The sequence below is a fragment of the Calonectris borealis genome, chromosome Z (genome assembly GCF_964195595.1).
Source record: "Calonectris borealis chromosome Z, bCalBor7.hap1.2, whole genome shotgun sequence".
In the NCBI taxonomy this organism is placed as follows: domain Eukaryota; kingdom Metazoa; phylum Chordata; class Aves; order Procellariiformes; family Procellariidae; genus Calonectris; species Calonectris borealis.
This window is the reverse complement of record NC_134352.1, coordinates 19,824,328-19,837,875: the sequence shown is the minus strand read 5'-3', so window position 1 is coordinate 19,837,875 and position 13,548 is coordinate 19,824,328. Positions and strand designations below refer to the sequence as shown.

Here is a 13,548-nt window from a genome sequence, read left to right as displayed (position 1 = left end):
TATGGCAGGCTGCCCAGACTAGTACTAACTGGAGAAGTACTAGCCTGGAGAAGAGGAGGCTGAGGGGAGACCTCATCGCGCTCTACAACTACCTGAAAGGAGGTTGTAGCGAGGTGGGTGTTGGTCTCTTCTGCCAAGTAACTAGCGATAGGACGAGAGGAAATGGCCTCAAGTTGCACCAAGGGAGGTTTAGATTGGACATTAGGAGAAAGAGTGGTCAGGCCTTGGAACAGGCTGCCCAGGGAAGTGGTGGAGTCACCATCCCTGGAGGTATTTAAAAGACGTGTAGATGAGGCCCTTAGGGACATGGTGTAGTGGGCATGGTGTGTTGGGTTGACGGTTGGACACGATGATCTTAGAGGTCTTTTCCAACCTGTATGATTCTATGATTCTATGATTCTAACTGGAGCGTCAGGCACAACCTGCTTGTGGAAAGACAGCAGTTACTGGTTCTGGTTGGGGGCCCAGTCCAGCCGATGCTCCCCATCAGTCTGGTGCTGGCTAGCAGTGATAACAAACACCCACTTTGCTACTGGGGGTATTCCGAAGTAAGACGACTTTGCTCTCTTTGATGCATACCTAGCCTATGCTCCCCGGTGTTCTCCAGACTGGGAATTTTTACAGTGATTTTAACCCTCTAGGTTGTTTGGGTGACTGCAGGGAAGTGAACAGTGCTTAAGTCCACTAGGCTGCACACTTGTCTGCAGCACAGGTCTCCCGAGATCAAGAGCAGAGCAAGCAAGCCTGGCTTGGTGAGCAGCGGGTACCAGGCACTGGTCACAGCCTCTGGCAGGGGTAACTTTGACTCCCAGGATGGCGCCACTGATTTCAGAGGCTATAAAGAGCTACTTTAAAGCTAAGTACCACTACTAATAATTGGACAGAAGTGTAAACCACACTCACAATCTATCACAGGCGCAACACAGGACAACATTTTGCAGGATTTCGATTATTAAGTGTGAACCATTTGAAGTAATATGCAATTAAAATAATCTACAATGCAAAAAAAAAAAAAAAGACAAGAGAACTGTATCAAGAACATCAAAATGCAGTGGCAAATATCTGTGCAGCCAGTAGCATGAGGACTGTTAACCTGTCCTCGGGAAGCCAGCAGTGGCGGGAAGGTGCCTTGCATCTACTTCAGTAGGGTAAAAACTTCCAGCCTGGACCGATTGTCTTTGACGGGAATCACGTAAGAAATATCCTCACCACCAAACTTTTGGTGAAGGAGAACTTTTGTGTATTCTCCTCCATTCCTTTGCAAGGACTCATAAGCAAACAGCCCTTGGAAAAATACACCCAAAAGGAGTTTTGGCTGAAATCCATGGACCTTAATTCGTTTGCCTCGCTGGGTGATTGGACTTATCAAAACACAGCGCTGATGAACTCTTGTAAAAGCAGGAAGGGAGGGAGACGCTTTCGGGCCACAGCCTGCTCCTCTTCTCCAGCACGGTTTTGGGGAGACGCTGCGTGAGCCAGGTTTATTTGTTCTGGTGACGGGGCTAAGCCTCTCCCATGTGAAATTTCACTTTTCAATGAAAAGTTACTCCGGGAGGAGGACTGCCAGTATATTTCTCGTGTGACTCATACGCAGATAACCCAAAATTCACTAGTCAAGAGTTTATTTGATGGAGGTTTTCTCCTAATTAAGAGGTCATTAAGGGGATTCGGCTGTTACTCAGCGCTGAGACGAAGGTCCCCAGCAGCTGCTCCAGCCCGGGAGATGTGCCGGCCAGCACATTTTCCAGAAACATGTTTCCTCTCTCGCTAGCGGCCCCTTCCCCCTCCCCGCCACCCCGTTTCTAGTCTCTCCAGCGCTGATGAGCTAATAGCATTTTTCCTTTGCATACTTTGGCGCTGCCCCACGGCATACTCTGGCAGCCGACGTGTGTCTGAGCGCGCCCGCCCGCCGCAGGCTCGGCTCGGCTGGGCTCGGCGCGGCGCGGGGCGCGGGGAAGGAAGGCGGGCGGGCAGGGAACGAGGGAGGGACGGAGGGAGGATGGGGAGCCCTCGCCGCCCCGTCCCCCCCGGCCGCCCCCGCGCGGGGTGGGCGGCGGCGACGGCGGGCGGGGGGCGGCCGTGGGGGAACTGTCAGGGCCGCACGTTTCCAGCCGCATTACGTGAACAAATGGCGGGGGCGCAGCCAGCCCAGCCAGCGGGGCTTGTGTAACTTTGCGAGCGTGCCAGCAAGTTTAAAGTCCCTGGTCTCTCCTCCTCCTCCTCCTTCCCTCGCTCCAGACACCAGCGCGGGCCGGAGGACGATGAGAGGCTGATTGTTTGCTCCGGCTCCCATTCGCATCCCCCTCGCCTATAAATACCGGGGAGAAGAAAAGCCGCTCCCGCCGCCTCCCCCGGGCCGGGTTTCCTTCCCGACGGCCCGACCTGTCCGATGGCACCGCCCGGGTGCCGCCGCGCCTGAGACCCCGCTGCCCGCCTAAGCCTTCCAGAGGCGCAGCCCGCACCCCCCGGCCTCCCCACACCCCCCCGCCCCATCCCGGGCAGGAAGGCGCCCCTCGCTCTCCGCTCGCCCCCCGGTTTCGCCCGTTCCTCTCCCCCGCCGGCACCCAGGAAGGAGGAGAAGATGCATTTCGCGCCGCCGGGGCTCCTGCTCGCCCAGCTCCACGCGTGCATCTACTGGAGCTGCCTGTGGCCCGCCGGCTGCCAGCAGCCGCCGCCGCGCCGCGACCCCCCGCCGCCCCCCGCCACCTGGAGGCAGCGGATCCAGTGGGAGAACAACGGGCAGGTGTACAGTCTGCTCAGCCTCGGCTCGCAGTACCAGCCCCCCCGGCGCAGGCAGGCGGCGGAGGCGGCGGGCAGCCCCATCCTGCTGCTGCGGAACAACGGCACGCTGCCGCGGGGAGCCGCCGCCCGAGCCGCCGCCGCCGCCGCTGCGCAGCCCCAGCCCGCCGCCGCGCAGTCCCAGCCCGCCGCCGGCAGCCGGGGGGGCTCCGGCGCACGGCACTGGTTCCAGGCCGGCTACCAGGCTCCCTCCGGGGGTCGGGCCGCCGCCGGGCAGCGGGGCCAAGCGGCCGCCACCCCCGCGGCCTCCGGGGCGGCCAGGAGCGCACCCCCGGGGGCGTCCCGACCCAGCGCCCCCACCAGCCCCGCCGGCGGCACCGGGACTGACGGCAACCGGAGCAGCACCGGGGCCGGCGACCTGCCGCCCCTCAGCAGCTTCAGACCCGGGCGGGAAGATGTCATGGTGGGGGACGACCCCTACAACCCCTACAAGTACACGGACGATAACCCCTATTACAACTACTACGACACCTACGAGAGGCCCCGCCAGGGCAGCAGGTACAGACCCGGCTACGGCACCGGCTACTTCCAGTATGGTAAGAGCCCTCCTTTCCCGTCCCGTCCCGTCCCTCCCCTCCCGCCGGCCCCGGCCCCGCCGCGCCGCCCCGCTCTCCCGCGCACGCCGCTGCCAGCGCGGCGCGTCCCGACGGGATGCGGTACGGGGGTCGGCGGCCCTGCCGGCCCCTCGCTCGAGGCAAAACTTGACCGGCCAGGCGCTTGCAGGGCTCCCGGCCCGCGGGGAGCCGGGTGGGCAGCAGTCCCCGCGGCTGCGGGGGGCGAGCTGCGGGGGGCACGGCGGGAAGCCCCCCGCGGGGGGCCGGGCGTCGTGCTTGTGATGCGGTCTTTGAGAAAAGCCGAAGGGCCAGAGCAAAAGGGAGAGCGAGCTTCATGGGGGGTAGGGGTCCGCAGAAAAAAGACGGCTCCTAACGGTTGGGATGGAAGCCAAGTGTTTGCAGACGTGTCCTGGGTTGATCTTGCTGTTATGTGGTTGGTTTGATGAACTGCAGGTCTCCCTGACTTAGTCCCGGATCCCTATTACATCCAGGCGTCCACATATGTCCAGAGGATGTCCATGTATAACTTGAGATGCGCTGCCGAGGAAAACTGCCTGGCAAGGTAGGCATCACCCCAGCTTTTGCCTGTTCACTGTGCCTGTTCTTGTGCTCCTGTGCCCACCGCAGAGTACCTGAGGGCACGGTGAAGAGTGGAGAGAAGTGAGGCTGGAGGGCCTGAGGAAACATAGCCCAGTTTGTAACCTTCTTCTAAGCCTGTGGTAGATGGTAAGGTGTGCAGATAAGAAAACAATACCGCCATATTAAAGAGACAAACTACAGATACTTTGAAGAACCTACATTTTGTGAAAAGTTATACTGCACGTTTCTATTATCAGGGTCATTTGAACGTATCTGAATTTTGCAAAATGGAGGCACCTAAAAAACCCACTTGAATCTGGTGATTTTCATCTCCCTCCTCTAATCCAACCAGATAATTTTCTACTCCATTTAAAAAAAACCCTTATTCTTAACCAGCACAAGTTACTATTAAATTTATAACATGCTAATTGTTTCTGGGCCTGTGCCTTGTAACGTCTCCTAAGACTAAAATCTCCCTGAAAAGTGTTTCAAAGTCTTTTAATGGGTTGAAATAACAACTTTGCTATGAAGTTAGGTGCTGTCCAGTTGGCAAAGAGGGATTTTTCCTGTTTTGTTTGGAAAGAAATCAACATGCCTGTTTTTAACCATTTTAACTTGTTTGATACCTTATCATGCAAAACAGATTTATTTATTTACCAGCATCGTTAATTGATGTCAGGCTGTTTCCAGGGTCATGCTCTTCCTTTACTTGCTGGAAAAAGAAAACGTGGCATAAGAAGCAGTATTTTTTATGCTAACTTTATAGTGAAGACTAATTGAAATGTTCTTCCTGGCTATCAATTGATTAAAATATTCCAGTATTTAAAATACTATAGATAATAGCTATGTGAAATAGGAAAATATAGCCTGAGTCATATACTTACTCATTTTTGTTACAAAAGAAACAAACACCTGTTGTGTGATCTTACATACACAGTGAGTTATTTTGGTTAACATCAACTAATGAAATTGGGTTTTTGGTACCAGAGTAATTTTACAACTAAGTGGTGATCTGCTTCAAAGATGGAGGCAGAGAGTCAGTGGTCAAACTTGCTCAGGTCTTGGTCTGACACCAGACACTTCCTAGCACACCATGTGGAAATCCTGTGCATCTCCAATGCGAGAGCTTTGGAGAAAAGGTCTGTGCTATCAGTTACTTCTGAGACAATACAAAGGTTTTTTTAAAGTGTTTCTTGCATATACTTACAGCTCTTTTTTACATTATTACAGTTCAGCTTATCGAGCAGATGTTAGAGACTATGACAATCGGGTGCTCCTGAGATTCCCCCAAAGAGTGAAAAATCAAGGCACGTCAGATTTTCTGCCCAGCAGACCCCGTTATTCATGGGAGTGGCACAGCTGTCACCAGTGAGTGAAGTGCTCAGTATGGTACCTTCTAATTATCTTTTTCACTAACAACTTGTCACTGATAAGGTGACATTTTCTAAAACTGCAGTGAAGCGGGGGGAAGCCATGGGGAAACTTCAGCCTTTTACAGTCTGATTAATTTTATGGTAGTGGCAATTACTCTTTATATAGCCACATGAAACCAAAATGGATATGAAGCTTATCTATAAGCATAAAACTCTTACAAGTATAAATTCATTATAAATACAAGTCTCAAATAGGTTTTGACAGTGGCACCTTCTCCCTTTAAGTATATTTTACATAGGTTATAGTCCAGTTAAATTTAAGCAGAACCAGGAAATAAAAGTCCCAATCACGTTAAAATAATTGTGGAAACCCTAAAATGTACATTTACTAGCATGTTCCCTATAATACGTCATTGTAAACATTGACCCATACTTCTTGACCTGAATTTCGTGAGTTAGTTCTTGACAAGGAATGGTCTGATCAATATGGAAAAGAGAAGATATGAGTTGACTGATCCCATTGTCAATATCCTTATTACATCGTGATGCTTTCATGTAGCAGTATTGCTCTAGAAATAGCAAAATTGCTGGAAACATGGCAAGGCAAATGTAGTAGAGCGTAAGTGATAACTTAATATTTTTCTATTAAAAAAATAATATGTAATGTGGGCTTGATCTAAAGGCCCCTGGAATGAATGGAATATTTCTCTCTAGCTTCAGAGGCTTTAAGCTTTGAATGAAAAATCAGTATCATTAGAACAAATTCTTTCAAGAAAAGACTGATATCACTGGTTTATAAATCTTTTAAGGATCAAAGAGCTAAAACTAAATCAAACAAAACAAAAAAAAGCTGCATAAATGCTTTCATTAACCCCCACCCCTGAAAAAAAACACCACCACCAACAAAAAACCCCAACCCCGGTGCTTACAAAGTTGATAAATGGATGAAATGGACAGAGAGCAATTGAAATCTTCTATTTCTAGAATAGCAGTTTCTTACTCTGCCACGATAGCCCAGCTATGGTTATCCAGATGCAAAGTGCCTCTGATGTTGGTTCCGTTCTTGGACAGAAAATACATTGCCTACAAAAAAATGCATTTCTTGTGATCATTTCCATGACAGTGAAACAAGCTCATTTGGAAATGAACTATAACTGCCAATTAGTTTGGCTAGCCATCAGACTTCAGTGTTAGTCATCATTATTTGTGGACCAGTTTTAGTGTACTTGACCTGCATGCTTGTGAGATTCTGTGCTCCTCTTCGTTTTAACAACATGTTTGAATTCTGTTTAATTGTATCTTTTTCACATACCTCTTGAGCTGAAAGCAGCCAAATGCTGCACAGACAAAGTGCAGGTAGACAGTACAAGTTTAGTTTTCAAGGTGTTTGGAAAAAGTGAAACTACAAGAATAATAGGTGTTCAAGTCCACAGTAAGAGCTAGAACTCACTTTGTATGAGAGCAAGAAAAATGCATCACTGTGCCCAGATCAAAAGCATACACACTTTTGAAACGGAGTAGACTACAAAAATAGTTGGCATCGGATGAGACCTGCATTGCCAGTACACAGAAGCTGGTTCCTTTACGCAGATTTTGTTTTCACTAATGTTATGAATGTGTTACATTGATTGAGGGCCATAGAAATGTGAAAGTAAATTGTTGGGGTTTTGCTAGCAAGTGGCAAAATTCCCTGGAATTTATAGTATGCAAGGGTATGTAAGCATTCCTCGCGAAACTCTGACTAAAGGCAGTTATAAGATGTACAATTCAAATATGAACTATATAATACTTGCTATTGTTACTGGAAAAGAGCTGAAGCAGAAAATTTTGGAAAAACAGTGCTGCTCTGGAGTCTATCACTTAACAAATTAAAATCTGTTATTTATTTATAGAAGATGGCATTTTTATAGTCATTGAAAATTAGAATAATGAAAATGATAGGAACGTATACTAACACACAAGTTCTGTGTAATAAATAAAATTTGTCCAGATCAAACAAAAAGTAGATCAAATAGGAATACATTATTGTCAATGTTATTGAAAAGATCTGATCCATCTTTAATGGTGTATCTATGGTTTAATAGACATTATCACAGCATGGATGAATTCAGCCACTATGACTTGTTGGATGCAAGCTCACACAGAAAAGTTGCTGAAGGACACAAAGCAAGTTTCTGTCTTGAAGATACCTCCTGTGATTATGGATATTATAGACGGTATGCATGTACAGCGCATACGCAGGTAAGAGTTGGTTTGGAGACAACCAAGGCTTTTTTCCCCTCTAATTTATCTTGGGTATTTTTTCTACCAATCATCTGATGCCCTGAATTATCTGATGCCCCAACTAGCTCTGAAATTCTCCATCACAGAGGCCAGGATAGCAACTTGGAGACTTATAATTTATGCAGGTGCTGTTAAATATGGGTGTCTCATTAAAGTGCAGGGACACTCATTAGCCTAGCATCCCTGGTAACTGAACTGTTCTTGTGGTTATAGGACTGGTTAAGCGAGCTAAAGGGAACTCCAGAGAGTCAGTAAAGTAGTTGTTTCCAGCGTTCATCCCCCACAAACTGCTCAGTGATGTCCTTGGCTAGTCCCAGAGTTCATAGCTAGTATTTTCTCCCTTGCAGGGCATGAGGCAATACCAATAGCTACTGGCTAGCAGTCCAACACAGAAAACTTACAGCATAGTTTTATGCATGTATAGAAGGCTGTTAAAGAGGATGGCAGCCATGTGAACATTATGATGGGTCATGCACAAATGTAAAGCAAAGTGTTAGGGCTTATTAAAGGAATAGATAAAAAGTGGAATGTACCATTAATGATATTATATAAATCCGTGATAGACTCCTACCTTAAATACTGCATGGAATTCTGGTCACCACCTCTCAAAACTGCTACAGAAAAGCCTAAAAAAGCAAACTAACCAACCCCAGGAGAACAAGGATGATCAGCAGTGTAATATGGCTATCACACTAAGAGATTTCATAGACTATTCCATTTGGAAAACCAGAAATGATACCAAATCTCGAGTGGTTCTGGATGGAAAGAGGAAATTGTTGATATTCACTGTTTCTCACAGTACAAGAATTTGAGGATATCCAAAAGAACTGTCAGACAACAGCTTTAAAACAGAGAGAACTGCTGTTTTGGCACATGAGTAAAGTATTAAATTCCTTGCCATAGGATGTTGCAGAGATCAAAAATATCTGCACGGGTTCAAAAAAAATTTAAACAAAGTAATGGAGGCTATTAAACACAAAAATCTGATGGTACGCCATGTCTTAAATACAGTTAAATACCTGGTGGAAAGAATTTGCCTGGGTAAAGGACATTACACATCCCATTTCTTATGTTCTTTTCTCCTCAAGCATCTGCTGCTGACCACTGTCAGAGACATGACACTGAGCTTGATGGATCTGTGGTTTAACTCAGCGTGGCCATACTTATACATAAACTTGTATCCCTTATTCTGCAGTTTTTAATCTAGGAGGTAGTTATTTTATCACCGAGAAATGACAGCTATGCTTCACTGGCTGACGTGTCCACACTTGAATTTTAAATATAATGAATGATCTGCAATACATAAAGGCTTTGAAGAGGTTTTATGAATATCTTTTCTCCTTCTGTAGAGTATGACATCAAACTAAGCAACATACATATTTTACAGCTGGATTATTTGTGTCACTAGAATCATGGCTGTGTCAGTGTTTCCACTGCAAGCCCATATTTCAGGGGTTTGTAATTGGACTGTAAAACTTTCCTCCAGCCTCAGACTTGGCACATACGTGCGAGAGTCTGAGCTGATCACCAGCTGGGTCAAGAGGGAATTCCTGCAGGACTTGGGTTTTGTGCATTCTGTGTGTCGCCAGAACGCTGATCAGCTTTGCCTAGAGCAATCTGTATCGGCCGCAGATAAAACCACCAGATTTGAACCACTGATAGAGTCATATATGGAGATTCTTACTAATGTTCCTAACAGCAAAGAAGTTTTCAGAAAAGGTTCCTCTGGAAGAAAGGCTACATTTTCAGTTCTCGCAGATTCTTGTGTCGCTATTTGCCTGAAGAGATGCCATTTCTGTGCAAAACTCAATGTGAAAATGGCCCTAGACTCTACTAGTCAAAGATGGCACTTTAGCAGGGTACATCTATAGCAAAAAGTTGCATCATTCCTAAGGGTAGAGACAGGTTCCAACACAGTGATCAAGTTTGTTCTCAAGGACCTCAGAAACTATTTACTTGAGATATCCAGATATTTTGGTCCAGTCTTTGGTCAGTTTTGATTTTATTCTCACCTTTTGTAAAGAACAGTGAGTAATAGCATCAACAATATTTACGTAAAAGGAGTACTGTAACAAGTGATAATAAAATACAGATAAAATACAGGTATCTCACAGATGAACAACTATCAATAGTATAGGTGTTTCTTATGCAGTAGTAATACAGTGCTGTCTATAAAAATGATATGTTAGACTTATGTGTTCTAGATTAGATATTCAAATAAAAAGCCAAGAAAAGATAAGCCTCATTTCGTGAGGTAATTTTCTTAGTGAAATGTGATGGTTAAGTGAACTTCAGTCTGAGTGTCCCTAATGTCTAGAATGTTACTATTCCTAATGATTTTTTGACATCCATCTTAACTTCATTTTTAAGGGACTGAGCCCTGGCTGCTATGACACTTACAATGCTGATATAGATTGCCAGTGGATTGATATTACAGATGTAAAACCTGGAAATTACATTCTGAAGGTAAGGGTATTGGGAGTGGGAAGATTTGGGGTTTTTTTGTCATTTTTTAAAGAAGCAAATCATATGCATACGTTCTTTTGAATGTAACTTACGAACTCAAACCTGGAAGTAGACAATACTGTGCTTTCTCCCCTTAAGGTGAGCGTAAACCCCAGCTATTTGGTGCCTGAATCTGATTACTCCAACAATATAGTACGCTGCGATATACGCTATACAGGCCACCATGCATATGCCTCTGGCTGTACAATTTCACCGTAAGTACATTCTGTTTTATATTCATAATACTAAAGTTGACAAACAGATTTATAAAGCTTAGACATTTATTTTATATTGAAAAAATAACTCCCGCTCTTAATTCTAGAGATATCAATTTCTTCAGTTTGTTGTTTCTTGGGTTTCAGGATCTAGTGTGTTAATTCAAAATTCAGATGGTACTTTTCAAAGGTCTTTTTTGGCAAGAATGATGGGAACTGTTGCTTCGCTATTGATAGCTGCATAGCTTTCAAATCCTTACCTCCAGTAATTAAACTATTTCCATAAGGCTAGCACTGATTTTTAAAAATTATTTAGTCTTGAAAAACAATCACAAGTGAGAATTTTGCTCTTGCAATCGTGCCAACAGGATATATAGCACTTTCAAGATTGCTGCTACGTCTGGGCTGCTAGATAACTACCTCTGGCTCATGCCTTCTTTGTATTTGCACTAAAACCTTTCTGGGCTCATTCAGTACCCATTTATAGCATCCACACAGAACTGTTGAGCAGTTACAGAGCTCTTCAAACATTCTGCAAAATCCCACACATATATGTTACTTTGCTGCTGCGGCTGACACAGCAGCCATCCTCCCTGAAACAGTTCTTCCAGACACACTCCATTTACAGTTTAGTTCTTTAAAAGTTTAAACAATGCCACAATTACACGTTTTTTTTTTCCCTCCAAAAAGGCAAATTCATTTAATTAGTGTTCTCATGGTAGATCTACTGTAGCTTAGTATCTGTGAAACACACATACAAAAAGCAATCAGTCTTCTGTAACACAGAGGTAAGCAGTTCTCAGGATAATATATTGGTTGCTCATACAAAATATTTATCAATGGTTTCATTTGGATTGTATAAGGAGTGAGTATTAGCATTGTATAGAGGTTCATGTGAGATAAATTCCAGATCGGTAAATGAAAAGTAAAATAAATGACCAGCATAGTGTGCTATAACAGCATCAGTGAAACAAATATACCTAATTAATGTGAGTATTGCTTAATTAGCCTTTAAAGTATTCATTGCTTACCTTGTACTTGGAAACCAGTAGTTAAATGAGGCTAAAATGAGAAACATTTTTTCATGTCAGTGTGGAGATCTGTATTTGTAATCACACTTTGGTCATAAACGCGACAAGTTAAATGGCTTCAGCATTGACCAAGTGGTCAGACTTGCAGGAAATGGAGGAAAAAGAACAACAGGCGTCCTGCAAGTCATGAGTGATTATTTTTGGTGGACCTGTGGCAGGAGCTTTTAAAGCATTTCTCTGTAACAGCACTGACTAATTGGTACTTCTAGGAACACGGTCTCTGCTCACATTCATGTGGAAGGGAAATTTATGCTTTACGCATTTAATCCTTAATCTCCCCATCTTAGTTCTGTAAATGTTATCAAGTAAATATATTCATGCAGAGTGAGGAAACAAAATTTCTGTTATTGCGTGTTGACCTGCTCCTTCAAGCTGACACAAGGGTATTTAGCAGATACTTTCTGTATTTCTTGGTCATCTGCCATAACATTGTTTTTTTTCTTTCCACAGATACTGAGAAAGATGCAAGAAAATGGATGAGATGGTGCCAAATGTTGTGAACTGGAGTATCATTATATAAACTTCAATAGGATGTAAACACTATAGAAACAAAACTACAGAACATACACACATACACCCACACACCTTATGTGATTTTGAAGCACTTCAGCTGCTTCTCAACCAAATCTGTAACTGGATTTTAAGCATTTAAATTGGCATTACTTTTATTACTATTGAAATGTGTGGAACTGGTGATTCATGCACAGTTAATTTAAATTTTGAGGATCTAACTCATTCATAAAAACATGAGCATTTCTTAACTGCTGAAAACTTGGAGTTTAGGTCATAATAGACTTCAGTGGGAATATTGGTGAATGAGTTGAACATATTTTAAAACGTAGCAAAAATTTATGTAAAATGAATTAAATAAAATGCAATAGAAAGTACTAATGTCAGCTATCTCAGAAAATACCAGAATGAAAACCAGCTAAAACCAGTAATGCTAGAGTACCATTAAAATAAAACTTGCTAGGACTCATTGATATGAATGAGAAAAGTATGTTCAGTTTTCAAGGAATATTAACATATAGCAGAGAAATACATATATATATATATATATCAGTTATACCCCTGCAAGAAAAGTTATGTTTACATTTTTAATACATTAGAAGTTTTTCCATTTTCTTAAGTAAAAAACAGATGGGGTTTTGAAAGAAACCTTTCATCTGTGGAAATGAATTAAAGAACTTATCCACCTTTCTATGTTCAAGAGATTTTTCAAGGTGGGGCTTTTAAAAGACTTCTGCAAACTTAATGTGTATAAAAATAAATACCTGTCAAGAAAAGGGCTCTTGGAGATGATGAAGAGTCCCTGATGTAGTCATCCGTGAAAAACATCCAACTTGAACAGGTTAACCATCAAAATAATACAGGCATAATTAACTCAGGTGGCACCACAACAGAAGTAGGTCAGAATCTCTAACAAAGTATTTTTATTGTGAAAAAGCCTACTACCTGCTTCCCCCTTAAGTACTGTATTTGACTTTAAAAATTTATATCTCAGTATTCAAACAATGAAGTTGAAAATATACTATATATAGAGGGAGAACAAAAGTCAATTTATTTAACATCCTACTTTAGGCTGTTCAGGAACCAACTACAACATTGTTAAGGGGAAAAACTTCCAGCCCAAATTAAAGTTTTTGCTGAACTGCTTAACTGGTGCTGGGTACACCACTCCTCCTCCCATTCCCAAATTATTTTGCTTTTGCAGTGCACCCTGCTGTAAGCTACAGTAGCTGTGATTTTGTTTTTAAACTGTGAAATAACATATCACAAGGGGATCTAGCGTTTTTTTCAGAAGATTTCTGATCATGTAAAATGAAGGATTACTTTTGAAACAAAGGGACCTAGAAATATTGGTTGGTATTAGTTAAGTTTAATCAGCCGTTCAAAACACCTAATGAAACATGGAAAGCTCAATATCTTTTAAAAAAAATTGAAAAATACATGTGCTATAGTATAATTAAAAATGAAAAATCTGAGGAGTATGGAGAGGTTTTATTATCGCTATTGAGAATACTTCAGGCAGTATTTGGAAGTATTTTACGCAATAGGACCCTGTGGATTTTATTTGGAAGTTTTGTGAATTATCGTAATATCCTTAAAGGATCAACTTGTTCTTTACTACGTATATTTAAGCTTATTT

The 13,548-nt window shown here is 43.6% G+C and overlaps 1 protein-coding gene across 1 annotated transcript; it reads left to right on the top strand.

Annotated features, from left to right (window-relative positions):
• Positions 1 to 2,581: 2,581 nt before the first annotated feature.
• On the top strand, positions 2,582 to 10,410 carry LOX (lysyl oxidase). Its single transcript, XM_075136837.1, has 7 exons — positions 2,582 to 3,012; positions 3,091 to 3,335; positions 3,807 to 3,915; positions 5,163 to 5,300; positions 7,390 to 7,546; positions 9,959 to 10,054; positions 10,193 to 10,410. Exons 1-7 carry the CDS (start codon positions 2,582 to 2,584, stop codon positions 10,310 to 10,312), a joined length of 1,296 nt encoding a protein of 431 aa, XP_074992938.1. The 3' UTR covers positions 10,313 to 10,410.
• The last annotated feature ends 3,138 nt before the right edge of the window (positions 10,411 to 13,548 follow it).